Source organism: Carassius gibelio, chromosome B15 (genome assembly GCF_023724105.1).
Source record: "Carassius gibelio isolate Cgi1373 ecotype wild population from Czech Republic chromosome B15, carGib1.2-hapl.c, whole genome shotgun sequence".
In the NCBI taxonomy this organism is placed as follows: Eukaryota; Metazoa; Chordata; class Actinopteri; order Cypriniformes; family Cyprinidae; genus Carassius; species Carassius gibelio.
Genome location: NC_068410.1, coordinates 11,355,316 through 11,375,184, shown reverse-complemented (window position 1 = coordinate 11,375,184; position 19,869 = coordinate 11,355,316). Strand labels below are relative to the sequence as shown.

The 19,869-nt window shown below is 38.4% G+C and overlaps 1 protein-coding gene across 5 annotated transcripts in view; it reads left to right on the top strand.

The window, feature by feature from the left end:
* bcas3 (BCAS3 microtubule associated cell migration factor) overlaps positions 1-19,869 on the top strand; it is a 207,671-nt gene that overhangs the window by 113,710 nt on the left and 74,092 nt on the right. The window contains exon 23 of one of the 5 annotated variants that reach the window (XM_052577235.1): positions 8,052-9,831. The exons of the other annotated variants lie outside the window; for them this stretch is intronic. Coding sequence (XP_052433195.1) covers positions 8,052-8,062 — 11 coding nt within the window. The 3' untranslated portion in view covers positions 8,063-9,831. Of the gene's footprint in view, positions 1-8,051; positions 9,832-19,869 lie in introns of those variants that run through there. 5 annotated transcript variants of the gene reach the window in all.

Sequence of the window (19,869 nt, the reverse complement as noted above, 5' to 3'; positions counted from 1 at the left end):
ATCTACTGTTAAAACGTATGTATTATTTGAGCTGTTAAAGGGATAGTTTATAGTCAAAAATGAAAATTCTGTCATGAATTACTCACCCTTATGTCGTTCCAAACCTGTAAGACCTTTGTTCATCTTCGGAACACAAATTAAGATATTTTGATGAAATTCGAGACATTTCTGACCTGCATAGACAGCAACGCAACTAAAACATTTGATGTCCATGTGATATCAGTGGTTCACCATAATCTATATAATAATCTTAATCTTATGAAACTACGAGAACAATTTTTGTGCACAAGGACTAAAACTAATTTATTCAATGTTTCTTCTCTTCCGGTTCAGGTGCATAATGGTACTCTTGTGAATGGCAACAGAGATGACCCAGAAGATTTTGGAATAAAGTTATCTTTTTCTTTGAGCACAAAAAGTATTCTCGTAGCTTTGTGAAATTACATAGATGTCATGGACTATTTTAATGATGTCCGTACTGACTTTCTGGGCCATAAAACGTTTCCGTTGTGTTGCTGTCTCTGCAGGGTCAGAAAGCGCTCAGATTTAATCAAAAATATCTTTATTTGTGTTCCAAATATGAACGAAGCTCTGATGAGTTTAGAACGACACGAGGATGAGTAAAAAATGTCAGAATATATATATATATATATATATATATATATATATATTGTGAACTAGCCCTTTAAATTGTTTAAATAATTTGTATAGTTGTTTTAGGTGTTGTGTTGTCATGGACATTGAAACAGTTAGTACTTTGATGTTTATAGATTAGTGCCTTACTGTAATATACTTAAATTAGTAAGTATATGATGAACGAGAGTAAATTAATTTTTGTGGTAATTATGCCTCAAATAAAGGCAATTAGGCTTAACTTGTACAGAACCCAGAATATTCTTTTAAAGATTTACAAATCAGACAGAGAATCCACCCCCACTCTGTGACTTTACATGATGGTGAGTGCGCCGAAAGTCATCCATCTATTTTACGCTTGACACGCTCCACCTTTCCACCCATCTGTCCGAGGCTGGAGATCTGGAGGTGTGGGGGCAGATGAGGTGGAGATACTGGCTGTCACGCAGTTGGGCAAGTGCAGGGCATCTGGCCATGGCCTGAGGACTCAGGCAGATCTGGAGTGTAAAGATCTTGTCGTCTCCCGGATGGGTAAGCGAGCTCTGAGCGGATGGGGGAAGCCCTCTGTTTGTGTCAAGTTTAATGTGTGATGGGTGTGTAAAGTTAATGTAACGTACATGTCGGACCATGCCGTCGTCGTACAGAAAACCAGGCATAAATGAATGCATAATTAAATAAGTGCATTGATGCTTTGAACAGGGTATATTTATCCCAGCGACCAACTATGATAGGAAGGAGTTTTTATCAGCATGAACTCGTCTTTAAAGCACATTTGGAACGAACATGAGTTTACATCAAATCTGTGATCTTCCTGCAGGCGTATGGTAATGGGGGAAGTTGTTTTAAGTGCGGAAATGGCTTAACTTGATTTAACTAACAGCTTCCACATAGCCCGCTGCTTAAGATGCAAGGCCCGGCTTAATGCACTGGATTCGAATCAAACCCAGAGTCATATTCTGTACAGAAAGACTGCTGTGTTCACTTGCCATCTCAAGCCCTGCCACTCAAAGTCAATATCCCAGAATGCCTGCCGCACTTAATTTCATTTTCATGTAGTGACAGATGCATTGCGTGTTGATCCACTGGTACTTTTTTTTTTTCATTCTCATGTGATTTGATCAAAATTTTACAGCACACACCTCTGTTATGTTTCCTGGGAGATTATTGCATTCAGAGGCCTGAAGCTTCACCAGAATAATGCATTATGTGAGAATATACTGTAGCACCCAGATGTAGCCAATGTTAATTAGGCCTACTTAATTAAAGATTTTTTAATCATAGCTTTTGCCATTTGAGGGAAAACATATTATAATTTTTATATATATATTTTTTTATTTGTAGTAATTGTATTATTTATTTATTCATCATTAAAATATATTTTAAAAGTGCATTAACGTTTGACAAAAAAGAGAGAGAAAACATTTTTTTATTGCGTAACTTACACATTCTGCCTGGCTTGTAACTTAGTTCAAATTCACTGGTGCATTCATCTAATTTTGTTCAGATCTCATTTTATCTTATAAATAAATTTATCTTGTAAATATGTCTGATTAATCTCACGTGTATTGGATGCATTTGTTTCGGTGATTTAATTAACCCAATTTATTGGGGTTCATTCTCTGGTGTAGCTAATGCAGCTCAAGCAAGTTAAGCCCAGACTTTATTTATTTTGATTAGATAGTTGTAACACTTCCTGTATATTCTTTCTAGAGTTTTCACCTTTAAAAACATTGTTTTAATGTTTTAATGAAAATGTCTTCCGGCTTCATTGACAAAATCCAAATGCATGTTTTGCTTGTGAGATTGCGTCCAACAGCAGCAGTTCCCTAGCGAGGTCTCTGACCCGTAGTCCATGAGTCTGGCAAGAGAGACTGGTTTAAAAAAAAAAGACAACGAGTACGATGGAAGAGGAAATTTGTTTCCCTCAGGAGCGGAAGCAGAGAAAGCCGAGACAGTTCTTCTGCCCCCAGAGTCACATCTGTATGGTGTCTTGGCAAGGTTCTCCATCACATTGCCTCTACCTGGCTATCCATGATCTTACATATCACAGCCAGCTCTTTTATTCTGAGAGAGAGAGTGAAGTAATGTTACTGGCTTTGCCGGCCTGTCGTCTTGTTTTACGTTTTGGCAGACTGCGCCATGACGCATGGCCTTGCATCTCATTACAGCAGGAGTCTGGGGCTCGTCTCTCTAATCAGCGGCTCTGCTTATGTCTTTGGTGTCAGACCTGGAGAAAGCAGTGCCGATCTATGTTTTCAATAAAATCCCTTCGATGGGAGCTTTTCCTCAGCTGAATCAGAGACTCTGTGTGCCACAGGGCATGAACTGAGGCAACAATGGAAGCTCTCTCATTGTTTACTCACCCTCTTGTTGTGTCAGACCTGTTTTACTTTATTTCTTTTGTTGAACACAAAAAGAGACGTTTAGCAGAGTGTCCAAGCTGCACTTTTCCACACAATGAAAGTGGATGGGGATCAAGAGCTGTTGAGCTCCGAAAGAAGATCATAAACACAGTAAAAGTGGTTTGTTTAGGTTGTTACTCAATCAAAAATGTTTCTTAAAAGCTGTGGTTACCAATCATGTCCATTGTATGGAAAAGATCAGCTTGGGCATATTGCTGTAAAAATGGCAGTTATTGTTGAATGGATGATCTTTAGCAAATTGGTAAAGCGGTGTAGCGAAGGTTTTGTTGTTTTGAACCACTCGTCGCTTTTTCCCCCCACCTCCTTGAGACATTTTGTCTGTCTGCCAGCTCATCTAGGGTGATTTAATAATTCATTTGTTTAGTTTTTTTTTTCTGTTTGCAGCATTTGTTTTTCTTTAATTGTGATGGATAAAGGCAGTGAAAATAACAGGGGAAGTAAACAGTGCACATTGACGGTTATGTGACTTAGCAGCAGTGAAATATTTCCATAAACATGAGTGCAGAGAGATATAGTCAGTCAGTTTTCATAGAGCTCTGTCCTGCATAGATATTATCTGTCTATTAGTTACACTTTTAATTCAAATGTTTTTTTTAAGCATCTGTAGGGTGGGCATGAATGCATTTGGATGCCAGTAAAGACCATATTGCCCGTTGCACAAATGAGGTTGCCGTTTGTTAAATCTATTTCAGCAAATTAGCTGGAAACGGACAACCGTAAACAGCTGTTGCTGTTGGACTGAGGCGTCTGTGTGTCCCTCCCGCTTGTGTGTTTGCGTGAATGTGTGTGAAGGAGAGAAAGAGGGGGAGAGGAGACTCATTGTATTGTACTGACCCGGTTTTGTCCCACAGGCTTAACCCCTGCTCCTCTCTAGATTAATTTTGCATGTGTTTGTGCTTTATGGTGAGGCGTGGGCTGAGGGGATTTACCCTGTTTGACACCTCCTCAAATACAGTGTGGGGATTGTCTTCACATCGTGCTTGCAGGATTGTCTGTCGCCTTCTGATTATGGGGGGGGGGGGGGGGTGATGGTCCAGGTGGCTGTGGGTCAGTCAGTCTCTTCATCCTTCTCTCTGGACGATGCTTTTACAGCTATTGATTCAAACACCCGGCATCTGTGATATGATCTGTTACAGTATTTATTGTTACTACTGTAGAATTCCATTTTATAATAATAACAACAACGACAGCAACAATAATAATAATACTATTCTTTTTTAAAACCGTATCAAAAATTTAATTGTCTTTTTAAAATGTATTTTTATATTAAACAGTGCAATATTGTTTATATTATTATTACTAGTAGTATTGATAACAATAACAATGTGTTTTATCAATAAATGGCCTTTTTAATTTATATAAGACACAAAACAATTCTCATTGTTGATATTAATCATCATCGTCATTAGTTATAATAATAGTATAAATAGTTTTGTGTTTAAAAGCAATCTTTTTTATATATATATATATATATATTTAGACATAATAGTTGATATCAATAATAATATAAATGATTGTATTATATATGAATAAACAAATAAATAAATGTCATTACTATCAATAACAATAATGAATTGTGTAATTTCAATAAACTTTTTATTTGAGACACTATGCAAAACTTGATGATGGTTTCATTGCTGTTATTATTGTTGATGATGATGATGATGATATGTATTGTGTTGTATTTTAAACTAATAATTTATTTATTAACAATTATATTACACAATGCAGTTCTCACTGCTGATTTAAATATCATTTACAATGAAAAACAATAATAATAAATATTTACATAATATTGATTTTTTTATTTTATTAAATTGTACAATACTTATCAGTAATAATAAGTTGTATGTGTAATAAATAAATCAATCCAAACTTGTTTTGTCCACATCATAACACACACAGTACCCTTAGATTTGACCCTGATCTGTGTTCATCTCACAGCTGTACTGACTCTTAATCTCTGAGCTTGATTAACCCACCGGCTCTGCGTTGCTCTGCCTGCAGCCGGCCCACTGGGCCTCAGGCTGATTTAGCCACATTGATGGCACTGTGCCCAGGTTCAGCTTTAGAAAGACCCCCTTAGCCTGTTCTACTGCTGAGAGTTTGCTTAAACACATATGAATGGGGTGGCACAGTCTGTGTTTCATAGCACGTGCAGTACAGGAAGAATGAGTCATACCCTGTTCAAGACATAACCACCAACTTTTCAAAATTTCACAAATGTTTTCTTGCCCTGGGGGTACTCCACGGGTGAGAGATGAGAGCACGCCTGGTCCCGACCCATGAGACACAGCCGGAATGAGAACACGGCAAAGTACTGAAAGAAAACTTCCCTTATGTTCCCCCTTTGGTCTGGTAACCCCTTGTTCCTTTACGTCACCAGTAACTGGTTGATATTTTCAGCAGGGTGTTTCTTCTCTGCTGGGCTGGTGAAGATTTTGCTCATTCTAGATTTATGCAGTGCTTAGTGTTTCCTGCCCTCACCCCAGCCACACTCCTCCGTGTAGCTGCATATCAAACAGGCTGGAGATATTTATATTGTAGCCTCTGAAGCAGAGGCCCTGCTCCTCTAAATCTAGAAGAGAGCAGCTTTGACTCAAAAGCCAGTGGAACCATGTATCGGGAGCCACTACTGGAGCCTAATTTTAATGGATATTTATAGCTTTTTTTATATATATATTACTAAAACAAAAAGTGCACCAAACTGCATTCGATTGGATAGTTCATTGGATTTGTTTAAAAGGCAGCAGTCTGAAGGTTTTATAACTAAACAGTAATGACTTCTACAATTAAAAAAAATAAAAATTCTACTATAATTTTTTTTGTGTGTGTGTGTGTACCCAGGTGCACAATAGTTTGTCACGTCACATCAATCCCTGACAGCCTCCTCTATGCTTGCCTCAAGTATGCAATCTAGTAACACACCCTATATTTTCATTTATTATACAGTTAAAGGGATAGCTCACCCAAAAATTACAATTCTGTCATTAATTACTCACCCTCATCATGTCGTTCCAAACCTGTATGAGTTGCTTTCTTATGCTGAACATAAAAAATACATATATTTAGAAGATTGCTGGTAATCAAACAGTTGGTGGTTCCCATTGACTTCTATAGTATTTATTTTCCTACAATGGAAGTAAATAGAAACCACCAACTGTTTGATTACCAGCAATCTTCTAAATATATTTTTTTATGTTCAGCATAAGAAAGCAACTCATACTGGTTTGGAATGACATGAAGGTGAGTAAATGATGATAGAATTTAAATTTTTGGGGTGAACTATCCCTTTAAGACCTTCATTCACATACTGAACACAAATTTTGATTAAATCTGAGAGCTTTCTGATGCTGCATAGACAGCAATGCAACTGACATGTTCAAGGCCCAGAAAGGTAGTAAAGACATAATTAAAATAGACCATGTGACATCAGTAGTTCAACCGCAATGTTATGAAGCTACGAGAATAGTTTTTGTTGTGCAATAAAAACAAAAATCTGAATCAGAATGAGATTTTTTGCCAGGTATGTTTACACATACAAGGAATTTGTTTTAGTGACAGTGCAACAGAATGACAGTAACGAGACAAGACACAGATAATAAAAATAATAATATACAAAATAGACAATGTACAAAATAGCAAAAACATCATAAAAATAGACAATTTTCTTTGTACAGGTATGTGCCATTATGGTTAAACCACTGATGTCACATGGACTATTTTAACAGTGTCCTTACTACCTTTCTGCCTTGAGAGTGTCAGTTCTTTTGCTGTCTATGCAGCGTCAGAAAGCTCTCAGATTTCATCAAAATTATCTTCAGTTGTGTTCCAAAGAAAAACAAAGGTCTCATGAGTTTGGAACGACGTGAGGGTGAGTAATTAATGACAGAATTTTCCACTAGGAACTAAATGTTAGAGAAGGAGCATACCCTAGCATATTACTTTAGGTGAATAATATGTGCATTGGTGTGTAAGAGCCCTTGACTGACGGCGTCTTCCGAACATCAGTTCTGGCCCTGTGAGGAGCAGCACCTAAGCTGAGAGAGCAGTTCATCTGAAGGGCATGAAGGCCTTATTTTCTTTTAATTGAGTTAAGATGGCCAAATAAATGGTCTGCAGACCAGCACAATCATTACCCTCACTCAGCGTCTACACAACACACACATCGAGTCACTCACACACCACTTACTCGCTTTCACTGTTCTGACAAGTCGAACGAGCAACAGTTAAACACACGTGTTTTTCTTGTATTTTAAACACATACTTATAGCCGTTGTCTTTTTTCTTTTCTTTGATGTTCGGTGGATCTTCGTGCCGCTTCACCTCACATCTTTGCTGGCTTTTTACCAGGATTCTCTCGCTGGTGTTAATGTACAGTCTGTGTTCACCGCTAATGTCTTTAACGGACAGAGAGCAATCCAGCCGCGGTGTAGCTCTAATAAGCTAATAGCACAGTCTCTTGACAGGTCCATGAGAGTTCATACATTAAATGGATAAACGCTGCCTTTTCTTCCCAATGCACATTTCTTTCTCACACCACATAGACTCACTCAGGAACAGTGCTGGGGGTCGTTAGTTTCAAAAGAAACATGTTGTAATATTGTTTTATTTGTTATGAAAAAAAAAAAAATGTTTAAGTTACTTTTATTTTTCCTCATTTTTGTACTTTTATGCATATATTTTAACTTATTCATCTATTTCATTGTGGGCAATTGAAAGGTTTTCAATGGAATGTGTAAAATTTTTAAAAAAGTAACCCTTGTTACTTATTTCACAAAGGTGATACGGTAGAAGTTTAACAAATAACAAATTTCTTTACTCATTACTTAAAAAAAATAAAATAAAATAAAAAATAAGTTAACTTCCACATTACCCCCAACACTGCTCAGGAATGATGGAATAACTTGCACGCTTGTCAAAGTGTCCACCCGACATTAAACACACGCTTGTTTTTTCTTTCCTTTCTTCCTTTGTGTTTTTGTTTCTCTGCAGGTATATCCTAAAGGACGCTCGTTCTGCCGGTTATCGTTTCTGCCTTTCCCTTTTGTTATCAATTATTATTATTTCTGCCCTCTTTTTTACGCATGCACAACCAATCCATCACTCCTCCCTTTTCATCCTCCATTCCTCCCTTCATTTCTTTCATTGATTTACCATCAATATGTGTGAGAGTGAAGAAGAAAGGAGAGGAGTGGAGAGAGGAGAGAGGAGCGGACGGGAGAGAGGAGGTCCGCAGCCCAGCGCAACACCCCCTGCCACCGGTGCTCATAGGGGCGCTAGTACAAAATGTGGATCAGAAACCAACTAATGATCGCCGTGTAACAAACACTTACCTACAGTACCAGCTGGCTCGTTTTTTTGCACCCATTTGGACCCTTCAGACTAAAAGTTGTCCTCAAAAAGAGGAGTGTTGCACAATACTGAATTCAGGGCTGTGCCACTAAGTAGGTGAAAACAAGTCATGATTTTACTGTGTTCAAACATAGCACAAACAGATCTTCATTAGTAAATGAATTGGTCTGATAGAAATAAAAGCACAAAAAGCCAGATATGTGTGTCCATTAGCTCCCTTTATCTGGCAACATTTATCATCTATAGCAGAGCTTTAACTAGTGCCATGAATGCTGAGGACCCTCTGCCAGCTATATGGAGATGTTCTAAAATGTATAGCAATATTAAAAAAGAAAATGCTTTAGATTAGTAAATGCATGTCATGAAAAACACTAGTTCAATTTCATTATTGCAGTTGTTTAATATATTCATGTTATCCAGTGTCCTAAGCTTACATCAAACAGTGTCCTAACCAGATGCTACACCGTACAGTGACGAGGTGTTTTTTAATTAGTTTTTGTCCTTTAGTTTCTGTTATGCCGTTCTCTCTGTCCATAAAGCCTGTGAGCCTTCAAAAATACATTTCTTTAATGTTTTAAACTCTTATGCTCACAAGGGCTACATTCATTAGATCAAAATACTGAACTGTCATGAAAAATCATCAACATTTAAAGTAACAATTTTCTTTTTCCCCTATTATGGCAAAACTAAATTTTCAGTAGCCATAACTCCGGTCTTGAGTGTCACATGTTCCTTCGGAAATTATTCTAATAAGCCGATTTGGTGCTCAAGAAAAAATTTATTATTATTGTCAAAGTTAAAAACAGTTGTGCTTGTATTTTATTTTATTTTTTATTTTTTTATTTTTTTGTAAACCATGCTATTTTTTTTTAGGGTTTGATTGATCGAAAGTTTAAAATAACAGCATTTGTTTCTTTCATCACTTTTGATCAGTATAATGCCTCCTTGCTAAATAAAAGCATGAATATCTTTCAAAAAAAAAATCTTTCCGACCCCAAACAATTGAACAGAAATGTTATTATTATATAATGTTATTATAACTATTATTTTCTTCGTAATTTAATTCATTGTAATTTGGCTTCCTTACATTCAAACTCAAATTCATTGTGGCTTTTTGGTATTTGAGGAAAAGCGAGAAATAAACTGTGTACTAACCAGTGTCTATCAACACCAAATCCAATAAATAATTTAACTGCAATTTCTGCCACAATCAACCATTGGTTATTGCTTAGACTTTGCAGCTAGTAACACAAATTTCAATTATTTCTGCTGTATAAATATTAGTTGAAATATCAGTAAAAATAACCCCTGGCTATGTTTGCTCTGTGCTGTGATGTGACTAATGCCATATGTGTGACTAGAGGAGTTGTGTCTATATTCGGCGTGCGTCTAGAAAAGACAAATAAAATATTGAAATATTTATGCTCAGAAATGTTTCTTCTTTCTGCTTTTTTGCCCCAGATATCCATTTATGTCGGCGTGTTTGGAGTGTGCTGGTTGTTTTGTACATACACTATCAGCTTGTTGGAACGCCACCTGCGATGCTGGAATAGATTTTGGATAAAACTTGTGTCTGACAGACCTCACTGGCTTCATGTGTGCACCCGTGTGTAAGATCCACAACAGTAGGACAAAAAAATTGGATGCGTTTGTGTGTGTGTGTACTACATTTTTAATGAATGGAGTCCCACCATGTTTGAACTTTGTAATCATCTGCAGGATTTTGGCAGGCTTTGTGCTGTACCTAAATTGTACCAAGTGTTCTTGTCTTTCTGTATCCCCTGATTTTACTGGAATTACTTCAAGAAGGTGGGAATAGAACTAATTCAACAAATGCTCTTAGACATTCCTTATAAGTTAGCTTCATCACCATTTACATGGATTGAAACGTTCTTGAAAACTGCTGTTTATCTGCTCTGCAGAAGAAATAAGTTCATACAGGTTCGAAACAATATAAGAGTGAGAAAGTGATGATAGATTTTTCATTTTTGGATGAACAACTCCTTTAATGCAGTGTTTAGAGTAAATGACAGACTAGAAGTGTACAGACTAAAGCCCAACTTTTGTTCACAAAACTGTACATGAGCGGGAAGCAGAAATGAGCAGCATGTGATTGTGGCTCGCTGTGAGGATGGATGTCCTCCAGCTGCTCGGTACCTCCGGTCAGCCCTCGTCTCACCAGCCCGTGCCCCGGCCAGCTCCATTCAGACCGCAGCGTTCAGAAGCTGCCATTTGTTTAGATAAGCCTTTGATAGCGATTTTTATACATCTTGGCTTCACATGATGGCGAAATTCACTTTTTAACTCTTTCACGCCGCACCACTGTGCTTTGTAATCAGCTGCGACGATTATACGATTGAAAATATGCTCTGATCGCTCCCCGTGTTTATTTTGGACCGCGATACTTGGCCAAAAACAATACCAGTCAAAACAAAGCAGGGGTTATGTGGACTTGCAGTAATTTGCGCTGTCTGTGAAGAGGTTTTTGCCTCCCTTTGAAGTGTCCGGTGCCCAAATTACAGTGCTGCCATAATGAAGTATTACCATGCAATTACCCAGCGGTCCGCTCCACACAGCAGCCGAGCAGAGAAAGTGCTGAGAATAGTGTGTTTGTGTGTGTGTTACAGTGCCACGCTGTGAACAGGACCGCTTGGCTTTACAGTGGGCGGCCCTCACTTGAGGTGGCCGGGCCTGATGAATTATGGAGTGCCAGCAACTTCATCAATACTGCAACGACAGTGCAAAATACGCAGCTTATTGGCACCAGCCGATGCGTTAACAGCCGATGTATTTTTAATTAAAGCCGAGCCTTCCTGCTTGGTTTGACGGCTGCCGTAAACGTGATGGAGGATGGTGACCGCTATTTCTGGTGCGCAGGTAGCACAAAGGCTTTAAAATTTTCACAAACTGAGACGCCTGCCTTGTCTTTGCGCTTAGACCCTTGGGCCGCTTTCTCCTCCTCTTAAAAAAGAAAAAAGACGCACAACCGGGTCAACACAACATTACGTGCCAGCCATTCAGAGATGGTTTTTAATTTGTTACCGCTCGCTTCGAGTTTGGGGAGTAGTATTATTCAGGCTTCCATAGAAACCAAAGTTACACATCATTGGCAGCTGAGTCCGTGAAGAAAGAGGAGGTCGACTCCTCCCTGTTACAGACGCCTTGATTAAAACCAACACGAAAAAGAGAGAGAGAAAAAATAGAGAGTGATGAGACAAACCACATGCTTCATGACTCATACACACCAGGCCAGCAGCAGATGCACGCTCGGCGATCTCTAATCAGATCTCGCTTTGGTACATTGTGGAAGAATTCGGAGACACAAATTCACTCTTTATGTCAATAGCGTAAGTTTTTCTGAAGCCGAATCTACTAGCTGGCACTTACCTCAGCGCTCAAACCGGTCGCAGGCTCCTGCTCTCGGACGCTCGGGGTCAGTCGCGGCTGAAATGAGAACCAGGGACGGGCGCGGGGTCAGCAGCTGGTGGAGGATATGGCAATCATTTATAAAAATATGCTTTCCCAAGCCCACAAAAACAAAAGCCCCAAACTCAACAGCTGGGAAGGGTTGGGAGTAGCCCCAAGGCTGGCAAGTTCCCTTCCAGATGGAGAGGTTAGGCCGAGGCTAGCCAGGCAGCTTCACTTAAACTTCCGATTCCCATTAGGCACAGAGAAGATTGCAGGGGAAGGGAAGAGGAAGAAAAGCAATGAGCATGACTGCTCTGTTTTTTCGCCCCGCTTAATCAAATAAAGCAGGAAGCTTCCGAGACGGAAGAATTGTGTTTATTGATACTTATGCATACTCGCAGTTTGTTTGTTTTCGAAATCCTCTCTCTTGCTGTGTGATAGTGGTGTTTGCGGTTAACCATTCTTTACTTTTCTGTGTGTGTGTAAATCTTTCTTTTCTAATATTATTATTAATAGTACAGTCTAAAAAATTGAACCATTGGGAAATTTCACGAAACCCATTCAGCTTCGAGTTAATAGCCAGGCCATGTCAAATAACGAATGAAACAGGTCTTAAATAAGAACTGATGACCTACTCTCGGTCTTCTGTTGATCTGACACCCCACGCAGCACAGAAGTAACGGGGTCCTGGTGTGGATATTAAGTTACCAGCGGTTCGACTCTTTTGAAATGTGCAGTTGCTGTCTTAAAGGAACTCCAGAACCCGATGAAGACTGCCCCTTAATAAGAGTAATGTACACACCAAAGCCTCAGGAATAGATCCACGGCACGTAATGCATATCTTGTGTGAGCCGGTGTCAGGAGCTAGTGGCTCCAGAAAGACACGAGGGGAAGCTGACACGGGGTCCGCACAACCTGGCAACCTTTTGAAAGAGTACATGTGATATTCATTGAGAAAGACTGTGAGCGTTTACCGCTAGAAGGCCGGGCTGTTGATGTATTAAGGTCTATGAGGTCTGATGGGAATTAATCAATGAAACGGCAGAGGCCCGAGCCAAGTTTGTACCGCTCTTTCAAGCCCCCCAGCAAATGTCATATTTATGTCATATATATTTTTTTTATAGAAATATGGAAAAACTCAGTTTAAAGCCTGTCTGAAAAACTAATAGTATGTTTTGTTTAGAAATGAAACAGCTCTTCAAGTCATTTTTTTTAAATTCCCACTTTCTGTATGAAGGCAGTGGCTTAGTTATTATTATGAAATGTGGATTTGATTTTAATGCACATGTGTAAAAGCAATTGAAATCGGATCCGATCTCACTGAAGACATTACCATCACCTTAACTGGCTGTTTCTGGATATGATCCCATATATATTAATGATCTGAAGCTTCACAAGTGAGTGATGACTGTGCAGGTTGCCATTAGACATTGCACAAAGATATTTGGAGATTTATTCTGTGTTGCTTTTTGTCTCATTTTGGCTGAGCATATGAGGTAATCCAGCACCCCCTTAAGTCGACAACCATCGACCCCTTCAGGCTCTAAACACACCAGCAGAGCTGAGGGGTCATGACCTTAGGGCCTGGCGAGGTCAGGGTGGCGGACAGCAGGGGCAGCCATCACAGGCCCATTACTGCAGGAAATTGGAAACACTGACCCAGCTCAGACACGGACAGCATGCGCTCTGACGCCATTTGTAGCGCCTAATTGTGCCATAATTAAGATGAACTGAGAGGGGGGATGGGAGTGGTGCTGGAAGGAGAAGCAGACAGGAAAGAGGAAAGCTATCATCACATTTCACATGCACGCGTTTGCTCTGTGTTAGCCTGAGTGGACCTGACGGCAGTGGTGTGTAATTTTATTTTAATATTTGGCTGCATATTTACGGAGCAACACATTTAATCACACTCTCTAGGTTTAGTGTCAGGATTTAGTACTTTTTTCGTTGTTGTCATACTTTATTGTTATATTAATAGTGTCTTTTTTGTTATTTAAAACTGTGGTTCTAAACAGGTTTGGCTTCATAATGCAGATTTTTTACATTGAACATCAATTATTTATTGAAGACAATAATGCAGTGTATGAAACACTTTGTAGCTAGCAGAAATCATGTCTATCCCATAATTAATGTAGTATGGGTCGCATTATTATTTTTTTTAGACATCATTTTGTTTATATATTTTGAGGGCATTTCACACAACCACATTTGTAACCCTAACCCTAACCCTTCGGCTTTCTACGATTTGATTTTGCTGCAAAGTTACTGCATTTGATTGGATGTGTTGCGTTTTCTTCCATTTTAAAGTTAAGAAGCATGTTTATTGGTCATGATAATGATTATTTGGATTCATCTTTGGGTTGTGACCCACCAATTGAGAACCAGTGATTTAAAGGACTATTTTAGACTTGTATTACATGAACAAAAGGGGAAATATCGCAGAGTTTAGCTGTGTGGTTTACAATTTTGCCATCAACTTATATTACATAAAACAGGCCTGCGACCGCAGCATAGCGATCCTGTGTAACTCAAGACCGTGAGTTCTGGGGCCACCGATCTTTCCCCATTTGCATGTTTAAAACGACAGGGCCTCACCTTTTAATGAAAGAAAGCAGCTCCCCTCCACGTTCATTTCAGCCATGTTGAATTAGAATAAAGAGCTCTGTGCTTTCTCAGTCAAACTCCCATTCTCACAAATTTCACCACTTCAAACCTGCCCTCTGACGCCTGGCTCAAACCAAACCCCCGATCAGAGTCAGATGAAATTGGATGTTAGTTTAAACATGGATTGCAGTGGTCAGATATGCTGGTTTGTTTATGTGTGTTTGTGTGTCAGACAGAAATGAAGGGCAGCCATTGGCCGCCATGTAAACAGACACCTACCGGCAGCTGGGCACTTGGCAACCGGACAGACTTGCGTGTAGAGAAGGACACTGACCCCACCGTCTAACTGTCTCCACCCACACACACACACACACACACACACACACACACATAAACTCGCTCACTCACAGAGGTCTGTGATACCCCTTCCTGTGGCTCGGCCGTGACTCGTCTCGACTCCCACAGTGACAGACAGCGGTGTGTTTACTGGCTTTCCGGAAACCTCGACAGGAAGAGCCTATCTCTCCACTTCCAGATTTTTATTTTTAAATCAACACTTTGTATCATTTATTTGTACCCAACAACAAGTCAGCGTGATTGATTTTGCTATAATCTAAAGCAAGCGTCTCCATTTCCAAAAATAAAGCACTGGAAATGCCTGGAAGAATGTAAACTGAATGCTGGTGAAATTATACAAATACAGATAACAGCGAGGTCTTAGTCAAAATGTTTTCTATGAAGTACGCTGGGGAGCCTTTAGAGATTTGGCAGGAAAACACTCAAACTTATCTTTCTTCCTCTAAGCTCTTGTTGGAGACCTCCTCCTGGATTGAGAGCTCAAGTACTTGTTTTAACAGCTAAACATGCTTTTATCGAACACATCAGCTTTTATCCTTGCGACGAGGATGACTTATAATATAATTATATATGAACATATATATATATATATATATATATATATATATATATATATATAAAATGCCACGTTGGACATATTTTATTTTATGCTTATTATGTGTTTTTATACTTATGTTTTATTATTACATTTCCATTCATTTATTATTGTATTTATTGTAATAATTATTTTTATTTTTTTACAATGTTATATAGTATTTTGTTTATTATTTAAATAATTGTATTATTTAAATACTATTTTATTTTTATTTTTATGTGTATTATTATTTATTTTTTATTTATGATTTCTTATCTAAATGCATTATGTCGTATTTTACATGTTTATTAGTAATAGTAATTTTTTTATATACTTATTTTTGTTATTTTTATTTTTGATTTTAATATACATAAAAAAAAAGTTTATTTAAAATGAAAATTGTTTTATTTGTTATTTGTATTTTTGGGTTGTTGGTGGTGGAATACTTTACATAGTATTTTATGTGGTTATAATTTTGAGTCCGTAAGATCTGGAGTCTGACGGTTTTGTTTATTTGTAGCCAGTGTGCACATTTGAGGAAACGCAGCAGCTGCGTGTTTGTGGTATAAATCAGCATCGCTCTGTCTCGTCTCTTCTCTAATTATTCATGGAGAGAACTGTTAATATCCTGCATGTGGTTTTTCCCTTCTCTGCTCTCGCTGTCCTACTCTCTGATCATCACTCCTAAACAAGCTTCGCTTTATCATCACTGCCAACACTTCTATAATGAAGGCCTGTATGCAATCACCAAAACACACCAGAGGCTCGCAAATTACAGCCCGTTTGTTCCCGCAGCCTAATGCCGGGCCGTCCCTCAGCCCCCCCCCACCCTTTAGACTTTTCAATCCGGCTAAAATTAGGGCCCCCGGCCTACCACCAGCCCATGATTACCATGTTGTTTCTTCATTTCCATGATGGATTTCGGTGTAGGTTAAGTGTTAAAATGAGGGTTGGATCTTCAGTGGAACTTCAGGATCTCAGCGTGGCTTTGAAGGAGAAGAGGACAATTATTAAATCCGCATGGCCAGCTCTCTTCCAAGGTTGCGTTCCTTCATACTGCAACCCCCTCTAATACCCTAACATCCACTTAACCTAAAACGCCTTGCTGTCTCCTCCAACTGTCCACCCTGTCTGACCAGAGGGAGACACATGTTTACTTCAGCTACTTGTGTTAAATGTCACGCACATTGAGGCAATCTCTGTCTGTTTGTCTCTCTCTCTCTCTCTTTCTTTCTCTCTATCTCTCTCTCTCTCACACACACACACACACTTGGGCCTACTGAGTGCATAAGTGGCTGTCTCTTATCACCAAGTATGTGAAAAATGTATAATGCAAGGGATAGCTGAATTTGATTAAAGTGAGGAAGTTTACAGAGGGGGTAAAGTTTGATGAGCAGGCCTGGCAAAGTGGCACAATGACTAAATTGGTTGTTTCGCTCCAGGCACATAAAAAGGGAGCCTTTTATTTTTTCTTTGGCCTACCGAAGGGCTTTTAATTTGAGAGTTTAGCACATGACTGATTTAATCATAATAACATGCGGTCTGTTCTGTTTCAGTTGATTAACTTAATTGTTATTCCACAAGTGTTTTTAAAGGCTCTTTTGATGGATGTCATTCTAAGAGAATGTGAGCAAAGATTTAAAACTCGTCTTATTGAACTTTAATGCATCTGATGAAAGTAAATGATCAAGCACTTGTAGCACGCTTCAGAGTCTGGGTCTATGTAATGAAGTGTGACCAAGACATTATCATTTCCATGTTCACTTATATAACTTGATATAAAAATTTTAATATCCCTATGCGTGGTACATATGCATGTAAATGCGTGATTATAGCATACACTATGAATATGTATGTATGTGTATGTATGTATGTAAAATATACAATGTTTGGGCGAGATACTACTATTTGAAAATCTGGAATCTGAGGGTGCAAAAAAAAAAAAAAATCTATATATTGAGAAAATCACCTTTAAAGTTGTCCAAATTAAGCTCTTAGCAATGCATATTACTAATCAAAAATTAGGTTCTGATATATTTACAGTAGGAAATTATTTATATACTATGTTCTAGATTAAAAGTATTATTATTTTTTATTGAAAGTTTAATTAATACATTTAATTATATTATTTAATTTTGTAATACATATATTTAATTAAAATTTGTATTATAATTGCTTGTTGATGTGTATGTTTTATGTATAGAGCGTTATATTTTTACATGCCATCATTATGCTTTAATTGGGTGATTTTATTTTATTCTTTTCATTTAAATTTCTTTTTTTATATAAATGTATCATGTTTTTCATCCAAAATGTTTTTTTTTATTATTATTGGTGTATTTATAGAAATGAAAATAAAAATTCAGACACCAATACAAATACGTGCAAGACAGCAAAAGAATAATGTTGCAGTTCTAGCCTCAGTGTACATTCTCTGTGTCCATTATATATTCGAAACCCCAGCACCCTGTAAAACGATATGTATAACATGCCTCTCAGACCAAGGCTCCGTCAAGTGTAAATATTTGGAGTGTTGAGAGTCAGAGCAGTCACTGTTACAGTCAGAAGGCCCTTGAACTATTCGTCTCTCATGTCTGGTGGCGAGAGGGATGTACCACTCCGTCAGCTGGTTCCCTCTGTGTTCTGTCTTCGACCTCTGGAGCCAGACTCTCGGGGTCCTCAGTCACTCCTCAGTCTGACATCTATGGCGGGCGAGCAACTGGACAAAGTCAGTGTTGTATTGGGGAATGCTGGTGATTGTGAATGAGGCTAAAGGGGCAGGGAGTGCTGGGGATGTTGTTGTGCTTCAGGGCTGAGCTGAACTTCCTTTAAAGTAGTTGGGTGTAAAGGATAAAAAATCGCTGGGAATGGGGTGAGCGTCTGAGCCCGGTTTTAGTTTTCATTTCACCACCATTACCCAACCCAAGAAGCATCACCTTTCAACTATTACACTTTGTAGCCAATGTACACTTGTAAGTTCATTTTTCCTCTTAAAACAATACGATTAAAATATTTCTATTTATACATTTATTTATTTATTCTTATTAGTATTGCAAAGTTTGCCTGAAGTGCACACCTGTTTTCAGCTTCAGCTGTGACTGCCCCCACTTTCTCGCCGTCATTATTTTAATAAAGTGTCATTACCACAATTATTGGGCCGATTAGCTTGTTAGAAGACCATCCATCAGAGAACAACAAAAAACAAGCGAGGTCACGGTCAACAGACGCAAATGTCAGGTCACAGTGTGGGCAAAGGAGGCGTTATCTGAAAACACCCTGTTTGTCTTATTACGGGGGGTCGCCGCCGCCTTCGAATTTCATTATGGCTTTTAAAGAGGGGCTCAAAGTATGTAAGAGCTGGCATCAAATGTTTGTTTTCTGCTTTCAGTCGCATGGTTTGCGAGTCTTCGTGGGGGTGCGTTTGAGGGGCCTTTGTGCAATGTGACAAAAAAAACAAAACTCTGTGAACTGGGCCGGCTTTGTTCCTGTGCGGCATTGCAAAATATGATTTGAGACAAGGACCCCAGGCCCATTCTTTCAATGGGCACTTTTTATTTTCTGCCAGCATTGTAATCAGTGCCGGGCCCTTGAGTTGAAACATTAACATAAAGCCACACTGTTCACCCAGAGTCACTTCTGTCCTGTGGGCGCAAGAAAGGAATCTAGGGATCTGTCATCTGCCAGACATTAGACTCCCCATCTCACTCCCCACATCTCCCCAACCAGATTCCTCCTCTTTTTTCATTCTTTTTTTTAATGAATGAATGAATGAATGATGTGCATTACTTACCTCTATGGCTTCTTGCTCATCCAACTTTGGCAATCAGATTTAAACTCTGAATTTCAATCTCACTATTGGCAGCAAATATGATATGGTCCATTTTTCTCCTCTCAAGTGAACCTACTAGTGGCCAAACAATATATATATTCTAGGTTCCCAGGGAGCAAAGACAACAGTGTGTATTTTTAGTGTAGCATGCTATATTAAGTCAAGTCATTTTTATTTATATAGCGCTTTTAACAATACAGATTGTGTCAAAGCAACTGTACAGTACAGCGTTTAGTAGGAAAACAGTAAATCAAAAATGCAAAAAAAAAAAAAAAAAAAAAACCCTATCATAGGAATACATAAACCGGTTCAAGAATTTGCTTTGTAGAGTATAAATCTAAAGTTTTTTGGTGATATCCTATTTATTGGCCACTAGGATATTGGCATCAACCACTATATAGCTTTGATTATATATATATAACTAGAACCTATAACAAGTTTGGTGTTCGTATAAGAAAATTATAATGCATTTATTGAGTAAAGATGTATTAAATCGATCAAAAGTGAAAATGAAAGTAAAGACATGTAATGTTACAAAAGATGGTTCTATTTCAGATTTAATTCTTTTGAAATTTCTATTTTGTTCTACAAAAATATTTTACCAAATATAGTAACTGTTTTCAGCATTGATAATAATCAACATATTACTTAGTCGGAAGCATCATGTGACACTGAACACTGGAGTA